The sequence below is a fragment of the Sorex araneus genome, chromosome 9 (assembly GCF_027595985.1).
Source record: "Sorex araneus isolate mSorAra2 chromosome 9, mSorAra2.pri, whole genome shotgun sequence".
NCBI classification, from domain to species: Eukaryota; Metazoa; Chordata; class Mammalia; order Eulipotyphla; family Soricidae; genus Sorex; species Sorex araneus.
This window is the reverse complement of record NC_073310.1, coordinates 363,802-387,231: the sequence shown is the minus strand read 5'-3', so window position 1 is coordinate 387,231 and position 23,430 is coordinate 363,802. Positions and strand designations below refer to the sequence as shown.

At 45.7% G+C, this 23,430-nt stretch overlaps 1 protein-coding gene across 1 annotated transcript in view; it reads right to left on the bottom strand.

Moving 5' to 3' along the window:
- Positions 1-23,430, bottom strand: part of POLE (DNA polymerase epsilon, catalytic subunit) — a 57,817-nt gene that overhangs the window by 19,021 nt on the left and 15,366 nt on the right. The window contains exons 17-33 of the mRNA XM_055147040.1: positions 22,535-22,663; positions 22,349-22,451; positions 22,132-22,278; positions 21,497-21,642; positions 19,636-19,784; positions 17,450-17,542; positions 17,074-17,218; positions 13,405-13,562; positions 12,857-13,052; positions 10,511-10,725; positions 9,142-9,244; positions 8,318-8,398; positions 8,097-8,219; positions 1,861-2,058; positions 1,401-1,610; positions 1,079-1,222; positions 110-250 (exon numbers count right to left, since the gene is read on the bottom strand). Coding sequence (XP_055003015.1) covers positions 110-250; positions 1,079-1,222; positions 1,401-1,610; positions 1,861-2,058; positions 8,097-8,219; positions 8,318-8,398; positions 9,142-9,244; positions 10,511-10,725; positions 12,857-13,052; positions 13,405-13,562; positions 17,074-17,218; positions 17,450-17,542; positions 19,636-19,784; positions 21,497-21,642; positions 22,132-22,278; positions 22,349-22,451; positions 22,535-22,663 — 2,481 coding nt within the window. The remainder of the gene's footprint in view (positions 1-109; positions 251-1,078; positions 1,223-1,400; positions 1,611-1,860; positions 2,059-8,096; positions 8,220-8,317; positions 8,399-9,141; positions 9,245-10,510; positions 10,726-12,856; positions 13,053-13,404; positions 13,563-17,073; positions 17,219-17,449; positions 17,543-19,635; positions 19,785-21,496; positions 21,643-22,131; positions 22,279-22,348; positions 22,452-22,534; positions 22,664-23,430) is intronic.

Genomic DNA, 23,430 nt, shown 5'->3' with positions numbered 1-23,430 from the left:
GAACTCAGTGCTGGGTAGAGTCACAGGCTCTGCTGCAAATCCATCCACACCTGGAGTTCCCTAACTTCCAGCTGGTTTGACACTTCTCAGCTTGGGAGATGTTCATTACCTGAGTCTCATACACGCCCTCAATGTCTGGGGCAGACAACTCAGTATTGATCTCATTGATATGCTCTTGGTACATGTCCTCTGGTACTGAGTACTCATAAAGATTGTAGACCATGTTGGATCGGGGAAGGACTCGATTGACCTGGTGACAAAAACAGTGCAGACCTCATTAAACTAAGCAAAGCTGTTTAATCTGAGTTTCTCTTTCTCTCACTCACAACACACACAGTATCTTCTCTCTAAAATAAGTCTGTGCCTTGTCTAGAGAACACTTAGTTCTCCTGGTGCCAACAAGCATGGTGCAAATCCCAGTTAAACAAAAACAAAAAGCTCTGGGAGAAACTTTGAAAGAGTTGGGGGTCAAAACTGTAATATAATGGCAAAGCCTTCTATGTGTGAGTCCCTGGGTTTGATCCCCGGTACTCTCCTGTCAAAATAAAACATTGAGAAAGCACCCAAATCCTCAGAAAGCAAACAATCTTGAGACTTTTTCTGGGGGGTGGGGGGTGGAGAGCAGTGACCATATACGGTGCCAGGATTCAAACATATTGTCAAGGGAGTAAGACAAGAACTTTAAAACCTCTATACTATCTTTTTTTCCCCATTTCTATTAATTCAAATAGCAACCCAAGAAAGTTCTCCAAAGGTGTAGGTTGCAACTCAAGGTCACAAAGCTCACTATGTCAGAGTATCTACAAAAGTTGCTATCTTTATGTGGGCCACCCATGGTTATAGAAACCAGCTCAGAGGCAGGGTGGGCAGGTGACCATATGACCAGTGACACTCAGTGTTTTTCTTTTTGTTTTTTTAGGTTACACCTAGCGATGCTCAGGGGTTACTCCTGGCTCTGCATTCAGAAATTACTCCTGGCGGTGCTTGGGATGCTGGGAATCAAACCCAGGTGGGCCGCGTGAAGGCAAATGCCCTATCCCCTGTGCTATCGCTCTAGCTCCTCAGTGCTTTTCTGTACCTTCCGGTATGAAGGTCCCTCCTCAGCTTTTGCCACTCTCTGGTTCACATAGAACACACGGGGGATGTTCAGCTTGATGCAATACAGATCACTGCCGATGAGAGCCCAGAGTCTGAACAACCCGGCATGGCTGGTTTCGCTGATCTGAAAAGGAAAACCATCATACACTTTGTCGTTCAGAATCAGTAATGAACCCAAGCACAAAGTACCAAAGCAAGGGTCTGTCCTTCTGCACCCTAGAACTCGATGATCCTAGGATGTGAATCAGCAACACCCATATGTCATATATTCAATGCATCCGTTCTCCCACTACTGTACCCACCTGCACAATCTGCCAAGGAAGGTCCAGAATGCTTCGGGTGGTTCTTCGCAAGAAGCCCCCCAGTCCTGCAGACAGTCCACCTCTTATGGTTCCAGGCCGAGGGTCGTCCTTTGATGTCTCCAGACGCTGTCTCTTTTTCCGAGCCAAACGCTGTTGGGTCTGTAGCTGCCACTTCTTCTTATGAAACCGGAGCCAGACTAACCACTCTTCCTGTCACAGACAGTGGGATTGATTAGGAGGAAGAAGTGGCACATACAATCGAGTGATTATGAACAATGAGAAACACAGATGCCCTTCTGTAACAACTAAACCATGGTTTCCAACTGTCTGGTGAAAACTTGCTGTGTTACTCCACATACAGCTGGGAGCCAGTACACCACTTTGGGCCTGACTGGCATCCTTCTACACTCTTCCCAGGGGGCACCTTGACTTTTCACTGAGAAGCACTGAAACTTCTCACCTGGGTGGTTCCAAGAGCAGGGGGCTGTCCCAAAATTTCCTGCCAGGGGACTGTCAGTTCCAGGTCTTGTGACTCTTCCTGGCTTTCCCACAGGATGCGCTTCCTCTTTGTAGCAATGGGAACTGCTGGATGGGGTGCCTTTGCATGGCCCAAGTCCTCCATATCGGGGGGACTTTCCACAGCTTGGACTGTCCCAACCTGCAAACGTCCAAACACTTAGATAATAGGGTAGCTCTCCATAAATGAGTTTTCAGAAGCACCGCCTCACGTTGAGATGAAATGCAGGTACACAAGAATTTTTGCTTGCAGATCAATTTGTAACTTTTAACAGTAAAAAGGTCAAACTGGAAACACCATTTAAGTGCTAACATGAAGTGAATGTATAGGTTTTTCCATGCTTGTTCCAGAGCTCTTTTTATAATAAAAGTGAGTGCTCTCCACTAAAACAGTCAGAATATAGAAACAACCCAAATATCTAATCACAGATTAATAAAAATTGTGGCATATACTGGAATTCACTATGCAACTCTAAGACAAAAAGAAATCTTGTAGTTTTGGGGCTGGAGCGATAGCATAGCGGGTAAGGTGTTTGCCTTGCATGTGGTCGACCCGGGTTCGATTCCCAGCATCCCATATGGTCCCCTGAGCACCACAAGGGGTAATTCCTGAATGCATGAGCCAGGAGTAACCCCTGTGCGTCGCCAGGTGTGACCCAAAAAGCAAAAAAAAAACAACCTTGTAGTTTAAAGGAATTTGGATGGAACTAGAGGGTATCATGTTAAGTTGTATAAAAGGATAAATACCAGTAACTTCACTTATCTATGGTGAGTGAAAAATGTAGTATGTAGAAAAATGAAATAAGGGAGCAGACAACATCAAATGATGACAAACCGTTGGACTGGAATTATAAAATGGAGATTAGAGAAGAAAAATGCCTGCCCCAGGCAGGCAGGGGACAGGGGAATGGGAGGGAAACTGGGGACATTGGTGGTGGGAAATGTATACTGATGAAGGGACAGGTGTTGGAACATTGTAAGACTGAGACCCAATCAAGAACAACTTTGTAACTGCAGGGGAAAAAAAAAAGATTAATTGAACTTAAAACAAACCCCTACGCACCCCCCACCCCCGACAATTATTAAACAATGGAGGGATATTTGGGCGAAGGAAAAGGTGGTCAAAAAACAAGAACAATGGTGGATGGGGCCAGAGCAATAGTACAGTGACTAGGGCGCTTGTCTTGCATGTAGCTGACCTGGGTTCAATCCCTGGAATCCCGTAAGGCCCTGGAGCACTGCCAGGAGTAATTCCGGAGTACAGAGGAAGGAGTAACCCCAGTGTATCACTGAGTATGGCCCCAAAATCCAAAAATAAAAACTGAAAGTATATAAGAATAGTGGAGGAGGGTTTTAGGCACCTTAATGTTGGTAAAGATGCAATTATACTGTAAATCAAAACATAAATGTTAACACTATTGTAACCATTTTATTAAACTGAAAATAAAAATAAACAAATAGGAGCCAGAAAGACAGTACAGGGTTTTAGGTGCTTGCTTTATACGTGGCAGACCCTGTTTTGATCCTCCTGCACCATATGGTCTCCTGAGCACCAGTAGGAATGAGCCTTGAGCACTGTTGGGTAGCACTGCAGTGTCACTGTTGTCCCATTGCTCATTGATTTGCTTGAGCGGGCACCAGTAACGTGTCCATTGTGAGACTTGTCACTGTTTTTGGCATACCAAATACGCCACAGGTAGCTTGCCAGGCTGTGACGTGCAGGTGGGATACTCTTGGCAGCTTGCCAGGCTCTCTGAGGGATGGAGGAATTGAACCCGGGTTGGCTGCGTGCAAGGCAAACGCCATACCCAAGCACTATTGGGTATGGCCCTAAAACAAGACAAAAAAATAAAGGGAGTGTACTTATCCTACACTTTGTGAGCTTTATTCCACAACCACAAAAATTGCTGGTGCGCCCTTTGGACCCTGCTGTGGAGCGAGCATGATGGAAGAGCCCAAGGAAGCGCCCTTGGACTCCAAACAGCCCACTGAACTAATTCCGGCATGGGACCAGAGACCCCACGGTGCGCTGAAACAGTGGGAACCGGGCATCCCCCAATTCTTTTAACCTCTCTCTCTCTCCACTCCTCCCTCCTGAGCACAGCGCAGGATCCGCAGTTTTCCTGAGCGCAAAATGGAGACGGCGATCCAGCTGAAACGGGAGGCGCGCGCGCGCGCGCTTGCGGGAGACCCCAGGGGGCGGGGGCGGCGACCCCCGCCCACAACAGATAGATACTTAAACCCACCTCCCCCACGTGTGCTTCCCTTTGGACCCTGCTGTGGAGCGAGCATGATGGAAGAGACCAAGGAAGCGCCCTTGGACTCCAAACAGCCCACTGAACTAATTCCGGCATGGGACCAGAGACCCCACGGTGCGCTGAAACAGTGGGAACTGGGCATCCCCCAATTCTTTTAACCTCTCTCTCTCTCTCCACTCCTCCCTCCTGAGCACAGCGCAGGATCCGCGGTTTTCCTGAGCGCAAAATGGAGACGCCGAGCCTCTCTCTAGGCTTCTCCATCTTATGAGCACCATAAAAGGGTAAAAGTTTGTAGTGATGTTATTTCTGGTTGTACTTTCCCTGGACTTTATACAGAAACCCAAAACCTAATGTCATCTTAGCATCAGCAATATGTAATATGTCCCTTTTTAATGGGTCGGACTTTTGTGGGAGATCCTAACAAGAATAGTAAGTCTGTTGCTGAAATATTGAAGGCAATCAAAGTGGTAGCCATCTCTCTAGACTGAACTAAGCTATATCCCCACGCCGGCTGAGAAGAAATTTTCTTCTTTCTCGGGAAGAAACTCGGCATGTCGTCAACTACAGTGTGATGTCCATTAAGCAAACAGACCTGGTGGCATGGGAATGGGATATAAGGGGAAAAATTATGTACATGGAACAGTGGGACGCTGGTGGAATCTCGAGCCGGAGCCGATACCAGCGCAAGCCCTTCGGTTCCAGAAACTGCTTGCAGACACTCTACTAGTCTATCAACTAAGCCAGAGCCCCACGCCTGCCGATGACGGGAAATAACCATCCTTTTCGGTTTTTTTTCCCTTGTCAGGCAGCGTGGTGATTACTAAACAGGCGTGAACTCGGTGGTGCGGGGCAAGGGGGAAAAAGAAAAGTTATGTAACAAACAGCGGGACTTAATATCTCTATATTCTTAGCAGTGGAGAACTATCAAATGCCTCCTTGGCAATAGGACTGCTTTCCTTTTTTGGGGGAAACCCCAACAACGGTAGTGAGTTGTGTGTTGAAACATGGAATGTAATCGAGATAAGGCATAAACGAAGTGAAACTTATCATGTACAAGGGTGGGGACTGGGGAGGTGGGAGGGGGCGGCAGGTATACTGGGGGGGTTGGTGATGGAAGATGGGCACTGGTGAAGGGAAGGGTGTTTGAGAATTGTATAACCGACATAATCCTGAGAACTATGTAACCCTCCACATGGTGATTCAATAAAATTAAAAAAAAAAAAATTGCTGGTGCTTCAGCTGCCTGAGAAATAGTCTATTACATCTTGCTGTAGTGGAATGATTCCACCTCTGAGATTCAGTCCAATAATCTATAGACATGGTGCATTCATAACCACTGTTGTATAACATCCCATCTCACAAATACACTACTCATCCGTGACCCACTTCAGCGAGGAAAATGAGTCCTACCTACTCTCAGAACTTCAGACGGGACACTGTGGTCGTCATTCTTCACGGGTTGCTAGAAATACTTGAGTCATTTTCCCTTAAATAACTTAATATAATCACACTTACTCAAATTCTGATGCAAAATAGTAGCTACATATCTCTTTTTGCCTTGACCTATTTAACAATCAAGTTGACTATGGTAGACAGCCTTCTAAATAGTGCACAGGCAGGCTGAAAGTAGACTACAGACTTAACATGATGGCCACTTAATATCTCTACTGCAAACCACAACACCCAAGAGGAGAGAGAGAGCAAAAGGGAATGCCCTGCTACAGAGGCGGGGTGGGATGGGGGTGTGGACGGGGGGAGAGATGCTGGGATCATTGGTGGTGGAAAATGGGCACAGGTGGAGGGATGGGCACTCGATCACTGTATAACTGAAATGCAAGCATGAAAGTTTGTAAGTCTCTAACTGTACCTCACTAATAAAAAAATTAAAAAAATAAATAAATAAAATAGTGCTCAGGACCTCCAGGTGTTCAGGCTCCTGTGTTACTCCTTCCCCAGTGTGGGCTGGTCTCAGCAACTGTTCTGTAATGAACAGGTCACAGCAAGAGACTAATTTATATGCCAGGGTCCAATCCAGTTCTTCTGTGATTTGTCTCTTCATCTTGTGGTAACTGCTGAGCTATAAAAAAACTTTTACGGGGACTGGAGAGCTAGTACTATGGTTAAGATGCATGCCTTGGGACCAAAGAGACAGTCTAGGTAAGGCACTAGCCTTGCACATTGTCAACCCAGTTTGCTCCCCAGCACTCCATACGGTCCTCCAAAGCTGCCGGAAATACCTTAAACACAGAGCCAGGAGTAAACTTTGAGCATTGCTGTGTGTGGTTCAAAATCACAAACACAACAAAACAAAAATAGGAAGATGCATGCCTTGAATGTAGTGGACCTGCTTGATCTCCAGAACTACATGGCCCTCTAAACACCACAGGGCCCATATTATCCGAGAATCATTTGCTTTGTAAACCCAGTTTAATTTTCCAGTATAGCGTATGTTTCCCTGTTGCACTGTCAGAGTGCAAAGAGCCAGAAATAATACCTTAGCATGCCTGCGGGTAGTCCCAAACCCAAATATAAATGAATAAAATAATAGAATAAGTTTGAATTCTAGCTTAAGATCCTTTTTTAGCCTTAGTACATTTTTTTCCTGGCTCTGCACTCAGGAATCACTCCTGGTGGTGCTCAGGGGATTATATGGGATGCTGCAGATCGAACCCAGGTTGGCTGTGTGCAAGGCAAATGCTCTCTCCACTGTGCTATCACTCCGGGCGCCCCCTCTCACCTTTTTTTTTTTTTAAAGAATACTATTATTTTTTATTTTTTAGCTCCTGGAAGCACGCGACATCTTATAGCCTAGTTCTCCCTCTTGGAGAACCTGGCAAGCTACCGAGAGTTTCCTGCCCGCATGGAAGAGCTAGCAAACTCCCTGTGGCGTATTCATATGCCAAAACCAGTAGCAACGATGGGTCTCATTCCCCTGACCCTGAAAGAGTCTCCAATGCGGTACCGTTGGGAAGGACAAGTAAAGAGAGGCTTCTATAATCTCAGGGCTAGGACAAATGGAGACATTGAGACTGCTCGGAAAATTGACGATCAACGGGATGAGGATGCCATTTTTTCAAATGTGAAAAATCACACACCCCCACCAAGAATTAAACCCAGGGTTTTACACATATGAAGCATGTACTATACCAATGAACTACATCAGCAGCTGCCTTTAAAGACATTTTCACTCTTGATAATAGCTATTAACTATAATTACGTTTTTCAATACTGTCTGGTGTTTCTAATACATTTTTTTTTGGGGGGGAGCCACACCCGGCAATGTTCAGGGGTTACTCCTGGCACTACACTCAGGAATCAATCCTGGTGAATTGGGGTACCGGGAATCAAACCCCGGTTGCCTGCATACAAGGCAAGCACCTTAGCTATTCTATTGCTCTGGAATAGATGTCTATTTCATAGTTTATAAGATTGAAGTTCAAGGTACAGTGATTCATTCTAAGCCACCAAGTCTACTTAGCATACCCTATATCAACATGAACTGTTCTTTCCCTTAAACAGGGAAGTCACCATGTATTATTAATATCTCTTCTTCACCCACTACTGAAGAAGAGATATTAATGGTAAAGTGTCAAGGCATAATTTTAAAATTTATTTATTTATTTTGGTTTGGGGGCCAAACCTGGTGATGCTCAGGGTTTGGATCTGCACTCAGGAATTGCTCCTGGTGGTGTTTGGGGACCGTATGGGATGCAGGGGATCAGACCTGGGTCAGTCACACCCTACCTGCTGTACTGTCTCTCCAGCCCTGAAGTGTCATTTTTAGAAGAAAATAAAAACATTCTTGACTAGTGAATGAAAGCCCCCATATGTGTAGGCAGCATTATGGATAGTGGAACTCTGTATGCCCAGGAAACCGTGGATTCTTGATACCATCCTTCTGATCACAGGTCAAACGCATTACCTGTCTCTTGCCTTCAAGAACAAAGAGCTCACTGATCTTCTTCTGCTTGTAAATGTCATTCTTCTCCAGTAGTTTCTTGTGTAGCCAGTCAGGGTGTTTGACACGGGGCACAGGATTCTTAACCTATAAGAAGAGAATACTGATCACTAAACTGACTGCTGAGTCCATGTTTCTGTAGTATTGAGCTTCACAAGGCCTACTTCCACGAGGCCTGATTTCACCTGCTGCAGAGCTGCAGGAATGGTGATGATCTTCTGAATGGCACTTCCCAGCCGCTCAATGTAGTAATCCCAATCCAGGATCTGCATGTAGAGGAAACAGGGTGATCAGAAAAGCTATAAGCAGCAGACCAACTGTTAAACTTTCCCCATCTTATCTATGCTTCTTAGAAAGGCCCATCTTATCTATTCTTCTTAGAAGGCCTATGATGAAAGGTTCCCATTTCATAGATGAAGAAACTAAATGAAAGCTCAAATCATTCCCCTGCCAGAGCATCAGAATGTAATGGTCAAGCCAGTACAAGAATTGAGGAAGTCTGTTAAGAGTACAGATGTTCTCTTATTCATGCTGAGAGAACAATCAAAACTCCCTACATTTGGCTTTTCTGTACTGTATTTTTTTTTTTTTTACTTTTTGGGTCACACCCAGTAATGCATAGGGGTTACTCCTGGCTCTGAACTCAGGAATTATCCCTGGCAGTGCTCAGGGGACCATATGGGATGCTGGGAATTGAACCTGGGTTGGCCGCATGCAAGGCAAACGCCCTACCCGATGTGCTATCACTCCAGCCCCTGGCTTTTCTGAATTTTTTTTCTGGTGCCAGGTATTGAGCTATAGGCCTGAGAACGTAAAGCATGTACATTAATATTGTGCTACATCTCTGGCTTTAAATTTTTTTTTTCAGTTTTGTCCTACAGTTTTGTCTTAGGGATCGAAGACCTTAGTTACTACATGTCAGAAAGAAGAAATCAAAGTAAAGACTGCAGATGTTCCCTGCTATCTAGTTTTCCACTAAACTTCTCAGAGTAGAAAAACCACCACTCACTGTTCGAATATCAAAATCTTGAAGGGAAGAACTCTTAAGCCATTTCCGGAGAAAGTGCTTCCTTACTGTAGGTTCTGCCTGAAAAATGGCTAGTGGGATGGCCCTGAGAGAAGAGAGACACACAACTCATAAGGGCAACACTTTTCTACCTGGCCACAGTGCTCACCAGGCTACAAATGTTCTCCACAGAATCAAGGACATTCATAGAGCAGTTTTCTCACAGAAGTGATAACATGCCCATGCCCCAGAGGCAAGGGAACACTGGAGACTAGAAAGAGTAGTAGTAGCCTCAGGTATAATTGGGGGTGCTTTAGTCTGTTCACATGTCTCTTTTTATTTATTTTATTTTTTTTGGGGTCACACCTGGCGATGCACAGGGGTTACTCCTGGCTCTGCACTCAGGAATTACCCCTGGCGGTGCTCAGGGGACCATATGGGATGCTGGGATTTGAACCCGGGTCGGCCGCGTGCAAGGCAAACGCCCTACCCGCTGTGCTATCTCTCCAGCCTCTCTTTTTATTTTAGGGCCACACTCAGCAACTCTCAGGAGTTACTCCTGGCAATGCTTGGGTGACCAAACAGGATAATGGATCAAAGCTGAGTTCCAGCCACAAGTTTCTATTCTTTACTATGCCTGATATCCTTTCACCTAATTTACCCAACCCCATCTCCTTTCCATTCGGGGAACCAGTAATTTATTTTTTTTGGTTTTTTTTTTCTGCTTTTTTGGGTCACACCCGGCAATGCACAGGGGTTACTCATGCACTCAGGAATTATTCCTGGTGGTGCTCGGGGAACCATATGGGATGCTGGGAATTGAACCTGGGTCAGCCACATGCAAGGCAAATGCCTACTCGCTGTGCTATCTCTCCAGCCCCACCAGTAATTTAGTTTTAAAGTCAAGAGTTTATTTTATTTCCCACATGAGGGAAATCAATTGATATTTGTCTGATATTTCTCTTCATACAATACCTTCTAGGTCCATTTGTGTTGCTATGAATGACAAGATTTCTTCCCCTTTCATAACAATAGAGTTCCATTGTGTATTTATGAATATATCATCATCTTTTTTTGGGTGGTGTGGTGGGAACATCCGGTGGTGATCAGGGGTCATTCCTGGTGGTACTTGGGGGACCATATTTGGTATGAGGACTCAAACTGGTCGTGTGCTCAGGGATCCCTCCTAGCAGGGCTCAGGGAACCATCTGTGGTGCTGGGAGTAAATCGGGGTTGGCTGTGTGCTAAACAAGTGCCCTACTTGCTCTCTTATATGTTCAGACCTTTAACCCATATTCTATCTCTCTGGTCCAGATGTGAATTTTCAGTGCCTTTAAGGAACTCCTTTCTTAACCTTGAACTCTTCACCTACCTCTCTGTAACTGGAGATCCTTCAGGCTTCCGGGAAATGATGTAGCGACAGCTCAGTCCTGCATCTTTCACCATTTGATCTCCTAGGAATTCAGCCAGTCGCTTGGCTGTGCTAATGGATGTGGACTTCTGCTCCCCATAGTCTTCCAGCTTCCGAGACATAGAGCGGTTCTCAGAGATCAACTCGAACAGTTCAGAATCAGGCATATTAGCTGCCTTGAGTCAGAGACAACAGCAAAATTGTTACTAGAGGGACACCCACCTCATTGAGGCTCACCTTGCACAGAATCCCACTTTTCCTGCTTGATTTGCTGAGCTTGGCAGTATAATCCCCACGAATGCTAAAAATCCTCATTCATTCACCCAATGTAGAAAAATACTGGATATTCAACAAAAACAAAACCTTAGTTTTTATTTCATTAAAGTGTGTAGAAACTATTAAGAAAACATTTACCAAACTATCAAACAAAAACCACAGAGGTGATAGAAGGGATAGAGTCATACACGGCAAGGCTCCCTGGTTTAATCCTGGGGACCACTTACATACCTAGTGCTGCTAGTTATGGCCCCGGTGGTCCTTAATAGTGCCAGACCTATGGTTCACAAACAACCAAAGACTATCAACACTCTCATGAAAAGCTGTAAGAGTGCAGAATGAAAAATACATAAGAGAAAAACCTGATTTATCCTAAAAGAAAACTGTGAAGAAAGGAAGAATTGTAAGGGGAGAGTGAAAAAACCTGGCAACCAGAGATGATGGAGCAATTGAGTAAGACAGCAAGGAGGGGACTGGTGCGATAACACAATGGGTAGTGCGTTTGCCTTGCAGCAGCCGACCTGGGTTTGATTCCCAGCATCATATATGGTCCCCCGAGCACCACCAGGAGTAACTCCTGAGTGCAGAGCCAGGAGTAATCCCTGTGCATTGCCGGGTGCGACCCAAAAAGAAAAAAAGAAAAAGACAGTAAGGAGGAGTCCAGTACCTTGAAGCACAAGGGCTGCAGTTCCTCTTGTCCTTGACCTCCCATCCTCGATCTCCACTCTAGTCCTCTGTCCCTTACTGCCCAACAACCTTCGCATCTGCTTAACAGTACATTCTTTAACTTCCTCCCACTATTAGTGAAATTTGTACTGAATAAAATGGCACACCAAGAAACAAAAGCTGACAAAACAAAGTAGTCACACAAAAAAGTTCTAGAGTATTCCAGTAGTCCACTCACCCAGAAAGTTTCCCACTAGCAGACAATATAGGACAGGGAAAGACACATGGAATTTGTTGGATCAATTATCACAGAAGCCAATTTATAGCCTCTCTGACACTGAAGGGTGTTAAGCTGATTCAGAAGAGTCACACAAACTCGTATTATATGGTCTCTGGAACAGGAAGATTGCAGAGCAAGACAAGATAACAATGAATCCATCTGGGGTCCAGAAGATAGAACATGTGGGCCCAACTAGAACTGCTAGTGGGCCCAACACTCCAAGCCCCTCCCCAAACAGCACAAAAAATATACCATGAACCCATATGAAGGCATATGTCAAGATACCTAACACTGCGATTTAAATGTAGAAATTTGGCTGGAGAGACAATAGAGTTGGTGAAGCACTTTGCATGCAGTTAGCCCAGGTTTAACCCCCAGTACCATGAATATGATCCCTAAGTGCAGAGCCAGGAATAAGTCCTGATTACCACCAGATGTAATCTCTCTTCAAAAAAAAAAAAAAAAGTAGAAATTTTCAGCTAGAGATGAGTGAGAGTGGCAAGAGCTCAATAAGCTGAAATGTATGCTTCAAACACAGGAGGCCCAAGTAAGATATTTCGTACTTCAAGCTCCTCCTAGTACTGCTGGGACTGACCTCTAAGTACCAAACTGGGAGTACTTCCTGAACTGCTGGGTGTGACCCATCAAAAAAATTAGGGCTAAGGATCGATGTCACTCAGTGGCAGAATGCCTATTGCACATGCTTAAGCCCCTGGGTTTGAAAAAAAAAAAATCAAAGAACTTGATGTGAAGGGCCAGATAAAGTATAGCAGGTAGGTTTCTTGTCTTGCATGGGGTCAGTCCAGGTTCAATCCCCAGCACCCCACAGGGTCCCCTGAGCTCCACCAGAAATGATCCCTGAGCAGCGCCAAGAACAAGCCCTGAACACTGCTGGGTGTGATTCCCAAATAAAAACAAAACATGAAAGAACTTGATGTGACTGTTGGTGATTGTTGATGTGATTGTTCTTAGGGTTTCTTCATGGAAATCTGTCACTAGGTACAGAAGCAAGGGGCACCAGCACTATGGAAGTCAGGATTCCTTCAGATAAAAAGTTTACGTTCTCTCCAGGAGCCTGGCCTTACCTTGCTGTACAGCACGTCTAGCCAGTAATCAGCCACCTTGGCTACAGAGCCATACACTTCTTCTAGGGTGCTTCCCTTAAGGAAGGCCTCAAACACTGAGGATTGGAAGATTTTAATTAGCTGCAGCTCCCCACGGCGTTTAACCTCAAAGCCCTTCAGCTCTGCCAGGGAGCCATCTTCATTGAATACAGCATACCTAGACACAGATAAGCAAAATAGTGGAGAACCTACTTTCTGGTTGCTTCCACAACTCTTTCAGCCTTCACCTTCTTTCCAACCACCCTCCCCTCAAGCAGCAGATAGCTCTAGACAAGAGTGTGAGTTAAACAGAAATCACCAGGGGCCTACAGCCTGTGGAACCACAATCTGACAACTGGAGAACAGACATACATACAACAGTGCTGACAACTTCCCAAACTGAACTGAAAGGCCAAAAGGAAAGAACCACGCAGGTCTGTTCCCATCTTGGCTCCTGGTTCATTTCCTGACTGGGCTGTTTAGTCTAATTCATCATCTCCTTTCCCAACCACCAGATTGTGAATTCCTACCTCTTCTTCAGTTTCTTGCCTTCTTCCTTGGAAGCTGGGAGAATCATGGCAAGGTAGGGACCGTCAACCTCAAAAAAGATGCTGTTCTCAGAGCGAGTGATATAGGTGAGTGAGAAGGGCTCTGTCAGCTCCTGGTACTGATGGTTGGTGAAGCCTTCCTGCAAAGCAAGAGTGTGAAGAGGGGTGACCTTCGCTCATAATCCTTGCAAAGAGTGAACAGTCAGCAAAGAGGAGCTCTTTTGTACTTGGATGCCACTTTACAAGAGAAAAGGGCCAAATTCTGATACATATTCAAAACAGAGGAACCAAAGAGCATACTGTTATATCTGAGAGTTACACACCCCACTGCCATTTATAGGACAGGTAGAACAAGTTATAGCATGAAGAACACACTGGAGCAGTCAGGGCCTGGGGATGGGAAGTGCTGTTAATCAAAGAGCAGCACTGGGAAACTCGGGGTTATTCAGCAGTGGTGAATATGTCAGAACCCATACAACTGCATTCATAAAGAGTAAATTTTACTGTGAGCAAATAAAAAACATTCAACAGAATGCCTGATGATGCCAAAAGTACTGCAATCAGGGACATATGAATCTAACCTCATGGGACTGAATCTGCCAAAAGGCTGCAAAGAGAGGACTGATCTGAATCACACAGCAACTCCTGTTTGACTGGGTACTGCGAGACTGAAGACAAAAAGAACTATATAGGGCTGAGGGAGATAGCTCAGGATGTTTCACAAGCAGGAGACCCAGGTTCAATTTGTGGCACTGTGTGGTGCCCCATGTATCTCTAGGCATGACTCCTGAGCAACCCCCTACTACCAAACAACACAATAAAACAACCTATACAAATTTGTATACTGTATACCAATACTGCCCAGACACAGCAACTTAACTCTAAAACTATATGTATGTATACTAGGATCGAACAAACACACTGAGAGGATAGAAACAGGTTTCTCACTCTAATAGAAGTTGGTCTAAAGGGAAGAGACAGAATGGACCTGAACACACTGATACATGTTACATATCTGAACATCTGACATAGAAGAACACTGGGGCTGGAGTGATAGCACAGCGGGTAGGGCGTTTGCCTTGCACGCGGCCGACCCGGGTTCGATTCCCAGCATTCCATATGGTCCCCTGAGCACCGCTAGGAGTAATTCCTGAGTGCAGAGCCAGGAGTAACCCCTGTGAATCACCAGGTGTGACCCCCGCAAAAAAAATGCCCTACTCAAATAGAAGAACACTGAAACAAAACACAGAAACAAGTGTGTGAGTTTTAGACTACCACTTGCATAGGTATCTGCTAGTATAACCCACTGTGAGCAGCAAAAACAGGATATCCAGAAGCAGCTATGTAGTCTGGTTTCCAGCACTATCTCCAGTAATCTACCACCAAACTCCTAGGAGAAATGGTCAATCCAGGATTAGAACGGAAAAATACAGGTGAAGCAGGAGACCACTTGTAGAAACAAAGGGCTGCAGATAAACTAAAACCCAACCCAGGGACCAGAGAGTACAGTGCTGAAGTTGCTTCTCTTGCACAAAGCCGACCAACCTGGGTTTATCCCTGGCACCATATGACCACTGACATCACCAGGAGTGACTCCTGAGTGCAGAGCCAGAAATCTTGGGTACTGCCGGATGTGACCCCCAAATCAACCAATAACCTCAACCTACTCAGGTCTCAAGAACATATAGGGCATGTATAAAGGAAACTCCAGCAGATAAAAATTGACAATCTGAGCAGGACTGCACTGGTCACAACACAAACATGACTATCACATACAAACTGACAGGATTCACCCCAACAGCTAATCACAACAACATACTGATATGATAGGTCAATAGCAAGTCATAGGAATCACAACTCTTCCTTATACAAAAATTCTTATTATCAAATGTATAAGGAAGAGCTAGGGAGATAGATAGTACAGGGATTGTCTGAGCACAGAGCCAGGAGTAGCCTCTAACACCACTGAATATGCTCCCACCAACCCACTAAACCTCCTCCCCCCAAAAAACCCAAAAAACACAGTACCAGGAATAAAGGGATCTAGTGAATCACCACAGGAAAATCAGAGATGACTTTTACCAGAGACAAGATACATGACAGCCTTCCAAAATTCCCCTGAGCAATTATCAGCAACACTTCAAAACAGAGGATTAGGGAGAAATAGATCATCTACACGGTCTAATTACAATAAAGTTTTAATATATGGCTAATTTGCCTTGCATGCAGCCGACTGGGTTCGATTACTCCGTCCCTCTTGGAGAATCCAGCAAGCTACCAAGAGTATCCTGCCCGAATGACAGAGCCTGGCAAGCTCCCTGTGGCGTAATCGATATGCCAAAAACAGTAACAACAAGTCTCACAATAGAGATGTTACTGGTGCCCGCTTGAACAAATAGATGAACAATGGGAGGACAGTGCTACAGTGCTACAATTTAATTTAATATATGGCTAATCCTCAGGAAGGGAGCCTGGAGGCAGCAGCTCCAATTACTGACTTGAGTCAAAGTAATCAACAGACTAGAGGGAAAGGAGCCAGGAATATTAAGGGTAGCAAAGATCTTTAAAAAACCTGGAAAGGGGCTGGAGAGATAGCACAGCGGGTAGGGCGTTTGCCTTGCACGCGGCCGACCCGGGTTCAAATCCCAGCATCCCATATGGTCCCCTGAGCACGGCCAGGGGTAATTCCTGAGTGCAGAGCCAGGAGTAACCACTGTGCATCGCCAGGTGTGACCCAAAAAGCAAAAAAAATAAAAAAATAAAAAAATAAAAAAATAAAAAATAAAAAAAAATAAAAAACCTGGAAAACCCAAATACTGTAGTTATCTGCTGTGCCAACATGAATCTCTTAGTTTTTTTTTTTTTGCTTTTTGGGTCACACCCGGCGATACACAGGGATTACTCCTGTTTTATGCACTCAGAAATAACTCCTGGCGGTGCTTGGGGGACCATATGGGATGCTGGGGATCAAACCCAGGTTGGCCGTGTGCAAGGCAAACGCCCTACCTGCTGTGCTATCGCTCCAGCCCCGAATCTCTTAGTTTTGACAATTACACTACAATTTATAGCTGTTAACAGAAGTAGGCTTAATAGTGTATAAAATTTGTTCTGGGCCAGAGTGATAGTACAGTGGGTAGGGCATTTACCTTGCACAGAGACAATCCTGGTTACATCTCTGGTATCCTAAATGGCACCAGCCCTGCCAGAAGTGATCCCTGAGTGTAAAGCCAAAGTAAGCCCTGAGCACCACCAGGTGTGAGCCCAAAAGCAAACCAAACCAAACCGAGAAAGAAAAAAAAAAACAACAAAACCCCAAATAAATGAAATGTACATAATAATTATGAAAAAGTAATTGTAAATTATTTCAAAATAATTTATGTAATAATTTTAAATAATCTTTTTTAAATGTTAAAAGGGAAACCTTATGGTGCTATGCAGAGGGGAAAAGACTTACTTGCTTAACTTAGTACATCTTCTGTACAGAATACCAGGCTATAGAAAAACTGAGCAGTAAAGGCAAAGCTGTCTAAAGTCAGGAAGGTGAGTACAACAGTGTGAGAACAAATTCTGACAATTTTCCAAATCCCTATCAGAATAGCAGTATTAAAACTAGGCCTAGATCGCAGCCCCTGGTTAGGTTCATAGGCTCACCTTGACCATGATATTTAACATGGCTCCAGGGTAGGAGATGGTCACCTTTGGTTTTTTCACACTAGTAGTCTTGATGACGAAGTTTTCAGGGAAACTGTTTGGCAGGACACACCATATACCATCTGTGTCCAGCTCCAAGGGCCTCCTTCAGAGAAACAGAAAGGAAGCTTCATGAATTCTGTACTGTGGCCTGCATGTAGCAAGAATGCAGCAGTCTGTCTGAAGGCCCCCCCCCCCGCACCCTGAGCCCACAAAACAGTCACTAATTTCTAATTTCATCTATGCCAGTCTGGTTCTTGCCACTCTCAGCCCTCCCTACATTTCCCACAGGGCACCATGCCAACTTTAGACCAACTGCTGACGAAACAGAGCTTACCCAATCTGTTCAATCAGCTCCCGGGCCTGCGTGATGATGTTGGCCCCAGTGAAGCAGACAATGCCGGCCATCTCCATGGAATACCAGCGGGCCCTGGGAAGACAGTCACAGTCTGTGGGGAAGTCACAGTCTGCAGGGGAACAGGGACTGCCCAAGGCTTCCTCCAGAGGAGCTTTAGAAGGAACGAAGATTGGGGAGAGAAGGGTGATCTAGGGCAGGAGAACCAAGACAGAATTTAACTGTCCTGAAGACATTTCTCTGCTTCTATTTCAGAGCTCAACTCCAAAGGTTTGGAGGGAAGCAGCTCACAATCTCAGCAGGACTGCTAATACCAGAGGGCTGCTCTCTCCCAGCACCACTGCATGGCTTCTACATCTTTCAGTCCTTTGGGGAAAACATAATGCCCTTTGTTTCGCAGCCCAGGGACTCATCCTGCCCACTCCTCCCAACCCGAGAACTACGTCTCTCACAATCTATTGCATGCCCAACCACTAAAATGGAACAGAGGTTGAGAATGTGGTTCAAATGGAAGAGCACACATCTGCACCTATATGTTCATTGCATCACTGTTCACAATAGCCAGAATCTGGAAAAAACCCGAGTGCCTGAAAAACAGAAGACTGGTTAAAGAAACATTGGTACAGGGGCTGGAGAGATAGCACAGCGGGTAGGGCATTTGCCTTGCACATGGCTGACCCAGGTTGGATTCCCAGCATCCCATACGGTCCCCTGAGCACCGCTAGGAGTAATTCCTGAGTGCAAAGCCAGGAATAACCCCTGAGCATCGAGAGGTGTGACCCAAAAAGCAAAGAAAAAAAAAAACTTTGGTATATCTACACAATGGAATACTATGCAGCTGTTAGAAAAGATGAAGTCATGAAATTTGCATATAGGTGGATCAACATGGAAAGTATCATGTTAAGTGAAATGAGTCAGAAAGAGAGGGACAGACATAGAAAGACTGCACTCATTTGTGGAATATAAAGTAACAGAATGGGAGACTAACACCCAAGAATAGTAGAGATAAGTACCAAGAGGAGTACTCCACAGCTCGGAAGCTGACCTAACATGCTAGGTGAAGAAGCAGCTCTGATAGAGAAGGGATCACCACGCAAAGGGTGCTAGGTGGGCCCACTAGGGATGGGAGATATGGGCTGAAAATAGACTATAGACCGAACATGATACCTACTTAATGTCTCTGTAGCAAATCACAACACCCCAAAAGAGAGAGCGAGCAGATGGAAATGCCCTGCCACAGAGGCAGGGTGGGGTAAAGGGGACAGGGTGGGGGTGGTGGGAGGGATGCTGGGACCATTGGTGGTGGAAAACGGGCACTGGTGGAGGGATGGGTACTTGATCATTGTATGACTGAAACGTAAGCATGAAAACCTGTAAGTCTGTAACTTTGTCTCACAGTGATTCACTAATAAAATTTAAAAAACAAACAAACAAATGGAAGAGCAAATATCTAGCATGCATAAGACCCTGGGTTCAATGCCCGGTACTGCATGCTCCTTGCTATCACTGCTGAATATGGCCCTGGAGACCCCTAGGCACTGCCAGGTGTGGCCCTTACTTCTACCAAGCCCCACCAGGCCTAATCTCTACGTTTGAGCTTGACTGGGTCCAAGAACCAGGCCTGAGTATTTCTGGGAAAGGCCCTTCAAAACATTAAAGAAAAATTTTATACATACATACACACATACATACATACATGTACTTATACATATTCCTCAAAGCCAATGCCCACTGCTCTGTTCTCAAGAGCTAATGCTGACCCTTGTTGTGCCCTTCCCCCCAGTGTAGACTGGTTTACTTCTACACGACTGAACTACTCTACCCAAGGACCACTCACCTGATCCTTTGTTCTTCCACTGTGGCCCCAGGAGGCCCCACTTCTGGCTTTTCCCACTACTCAGACAACTTCCATCCCATCCTTTGTCACATTATTGTGCCCTGACTGGTTCATATCTCTGAGGTAGTTAACATTCACTAAATCATGAGCCCACCAAATCTGATGCTAGTCCATGGCATACAGAGGAATAAACCTTGCAGCCCCCACTTCCTTCTGATGCCCCAGACCCTACACTAGCTCTCCAGAGTTCTGGGGGAGTCTACAGGCACCTGACTTGCCCCTGGGGTCCCTCCTCAAGTCTTACTCCAGGACCCTGGTGCCCAAGCCTCACCCTTTACGCATGACGTAGCCGTAGAAAGAGTTGAGGATGCACTTGTGTGCTAGCTGCAGTGAATCGTACAAGATCTCCATGTTTTTGCAGCGCTTCACCTCAGCTGCATCACCCACCTCCACCGCTGCAGAAAGTTTCTTCTTCCACACCTGAGAACCACACCAACACACATTACGTAGATTCTTCTGCTTCACAGTTAACAGTCAATGCACAGGTTTTCATGCTTTAAAAATGTTCAGATCTATAGAACATTTGGAAAAACTTAACAAAGTCAGAGAGATAGTTCAGGGGGGGTAAGATGCTTGCCTAGTACACAGCTGTCCCTGATTTGATCCCCAGCACCACATATGGTTCGCTGAGCTCTGCTCCGAGTGATCCCTGAGCACAGAGCCAAGAATAAGCCCTGAGCACAGCCAGATGCGACCCCCAACCCCATCCCGCCAAAATAAAACCCCATCAGAGTAGATGTGAGGCCACAGATTAACTCAGTGTTTAAAATAACCACATTTCTGGGGGTGCAATGCTGCTAGCAGGTCAACCTGTACCTGCGGGGAGAGTGCATCAGCAGCCTGATGGTGCCTTCAGACTTCCTGATACCCCAAAATTGCTGCTGTGCCTCTAGCTGAACCCCAACAACTTGGGACCAAGTTTCCTGAGAAATTAAAAGGCCAAAAGTTAGTGTGGGAGCCACACCCAGAAACCACCTCCAGCTCAGCTATACAAGCTTGTCTATTGGCCTTGCTTCAGTGACTCATAAATAAATCTCGAAAGAGATCAAAAGCCACAGGTAGTCTCAGACCCATGGAAGTCTGAACAGACCAGAGTAAATTGTAGGGGAGTGGGTTAGCCTGGTGCCCTCCCAAGCAGAGCCCTTAGTAGCCACTTGCTCCCATAATCCAAAATTGCCACCATGCCTTTTGCTGGAATCCACCATCTGAAACCGAACCTCACTAAGACATAATATGCTGAAAATTCAGGTATGCAGTTTTGTGACTGAAATCTCCAGGCTATCTCAGGGTTGGGATGGGCTACCTCCCCCAACTCTCTGCATTCTGGAAGCTTTGGCAATCATGTCCACACTCCAAAGCTGCCACCCAGTTAAGAAGCTACTTCAGCCTTACCTTCCTGATAAAAATACGCCCCTGAATAAACATGATGACCTCTTAGTACCTGTATTGCAAACCATGATGCACAAAAAGAAGAGGAGAGAAAGAAGAAAAGTGCCTGCCACAGAGGCAGGCTGGGGTGTTGGGGGATAGCGGGAGGGAAAAGGGAGACATTGGTGGTGGGAAAAGTACACTGGTGGAGGAATGGGTGTTGGAACATTGTATGACTGAAATCCAATCACGAACATCTTTGTAATGGTCTAGCCACAGATATCCAATAAAAAAATTAAAAAAAAAAAAAGTAATGTAGAGTTCATGCCTGCTTCAGTCAGTTTAATCAGTGGCTGAATAGTACTCCTACATTTAAAATATAAATAAATAAAATAAGCACATTTGAAGGAGAAAGAGAAGAAAAGTGTCTGCCACAGAGGCAAGCTGTGGGGATGGGGTGGGGGTGGAGGGTGGGCAGGAGGGAAACTGGGGACTTGATGGCAGAAAATGGGCACTGGTGAAGGAATGAATGTTGGAACACTGTATGACTGAAACTCAATCATGAACAACTGCGTAACTGTGCATCTCAGAGTGATTTAATTAAACAAAACAAAACATCGAAATTTATTGCCTAAACATGCGCCAACCCAGAGGCCAAAAGCAGCACATGCTCTAGGAGGGAGCTATAATCTATGAAGACCTAAGTAAGAATTCTTGTCTCAGAAACAAGATGGTTTCCACCTACTTCACAAGTCCTGACTCACTTTGTGGAGGCCTTTAAATTCGTAACGCCGATCTCGGAAGGCACGCACTGTGTCCACATAGAAGGAATTCTCCCGCTGGCAGATGGTGGTGAGGCGTTCTTCCACCTTGGTCACATGGATCTTCTTGTAGGCTTTTCGACAGTAATCTGAGATACAGTGCAGGTAGCAGTGAGAGTCCACACCACAGACACCCATGTCCACAAATATTACTTTTTTTTTTTTTTTATTTTGGGGTCACATCTGATGATGCATAGGGGTCACTCCTGGCTCTGCACTCAGGAATTACCCCTGGCAGTGCTCAAGGGACCCAACGGGATGCTGGGAATCGAACTCGGGTCGGTCGCATGCAAGGCAAACATCCTACCTGCTGTGCTATCGCTCTAGCCCCCAAGTATTACCTTCTACTTTAGCACAAAGGAGCTCATCAGAAAGATGAAATGTTACTTTATAACAGAGGAAGGTCAACTACAAAATGGGAGAGTGGCATCTGAACCCTCACTGGCCCAGAGAGAAAAATAAAGGTATGGGAAAAGTGATCTTGCAGAGATTCAACCCTGCAACTAGACGTTAGCCCCACAGCTCAGATATGCCCAGGAGAGGCTGTGTGCAAAGCTGTATTCTGCCTGGTTGCTTACCTGCCAGTCTCCTCTTCTCGTATTTAGCCTGCTCCTCACGAGATAGCTCATGAAAGGCCCGAGTGGGGCCCTCTGGTGTCAGGGGAGGGAACTTCTCTGACTCCAACTGGTGCTGGATCCGATGGTACTCACTGCGACTGGCTGGCACTAGGAAGAGTAAACAGAATGCCTGAGAGACTGCTTTCTGCTGAGTAGCCCCACCATGGGTGACACTCACTGAACTCTCCTCTCCACTGCCAGGCCATCTTGCGTTGGCAATTTGCTCCAGGCTTATTAAAGTCACAGGCAGCACAAGTAGCCTCATCCACCATGGCAGAGGGCTGCAAGTGGGAGAGGAAGAGGTTGAGGAAGGTGCATCAGGGTTCAGCAGAGTGCTCTGTTTTGGGATGGAATTTCAGCTCACCTGCAGACGGTTGGTCAGAATGATGTTGGGGTACATAGCCCCCACATCCAAGTGGTATATGAGGGGACACTCAATTCGGTTAGGAACATCTTTTAAGGAGGTAAGTTTAGCCTTAATCTGGTCACACACCTACAAAAAGGAAAAATGCGGATGCTAGGGGTCAGGATTACTTTGAACAGTACCCAGTGGCAAAGCACTATAGGTTTGGCTGGAGCGATAGCATAGCGGGTAGGGCATTTGCTTTGCACATGGCCAATCTGGGTTTGATTCCCAGCATCCCATATGGTCCCCCGAGCACCGCCAGGAGTAATTCCTGAGTGCAAAGCCAGGAGTAACCCCTGAGCATCGCTGGGGTGTGAACCCCCCCCCAAAAAAAAGCAAAAAGAAAAATTAAATAAACTGGAAGATTATGTTAAGCCTGTGTCTCAAGGCACCAGAGATGGTACAGTGAACAAGGTAGTATGTACAAGACAATCTGGATTCAATCTCCAACACCACATACCATAACTGAGCACAGCCAGAAGAGATCCCTGATCATGGAGTCAGGTGCAAGCCTTGAACCCCAAAACAAAAACAAACAGAAACCAAGCCCCCCCCCCAAAAAAAAAGACTGGCTCCAGGGATATAGCTAGCAAGAGGGTAACGTGTTTTGCCTGATATGCAGCAGATCCTTGGCACTGTATATGGTCTCCCAGGTCACTGTCAGAAGTGACCCCTGAACACAGACACAGTATTGCTCAGGGTACTCCTGGTCTACTTAGGAATTACTCCTGGCAGTGCACAGAGGACCATATGGGATGCTCGGGATTGAACCTGGGTGAGCTGCTTGCCAAGGCAAGTGCCTTACCCACTCACTGTACTATCTCCCCAGCCCTGACCTTTTTTTTAAAAGACAA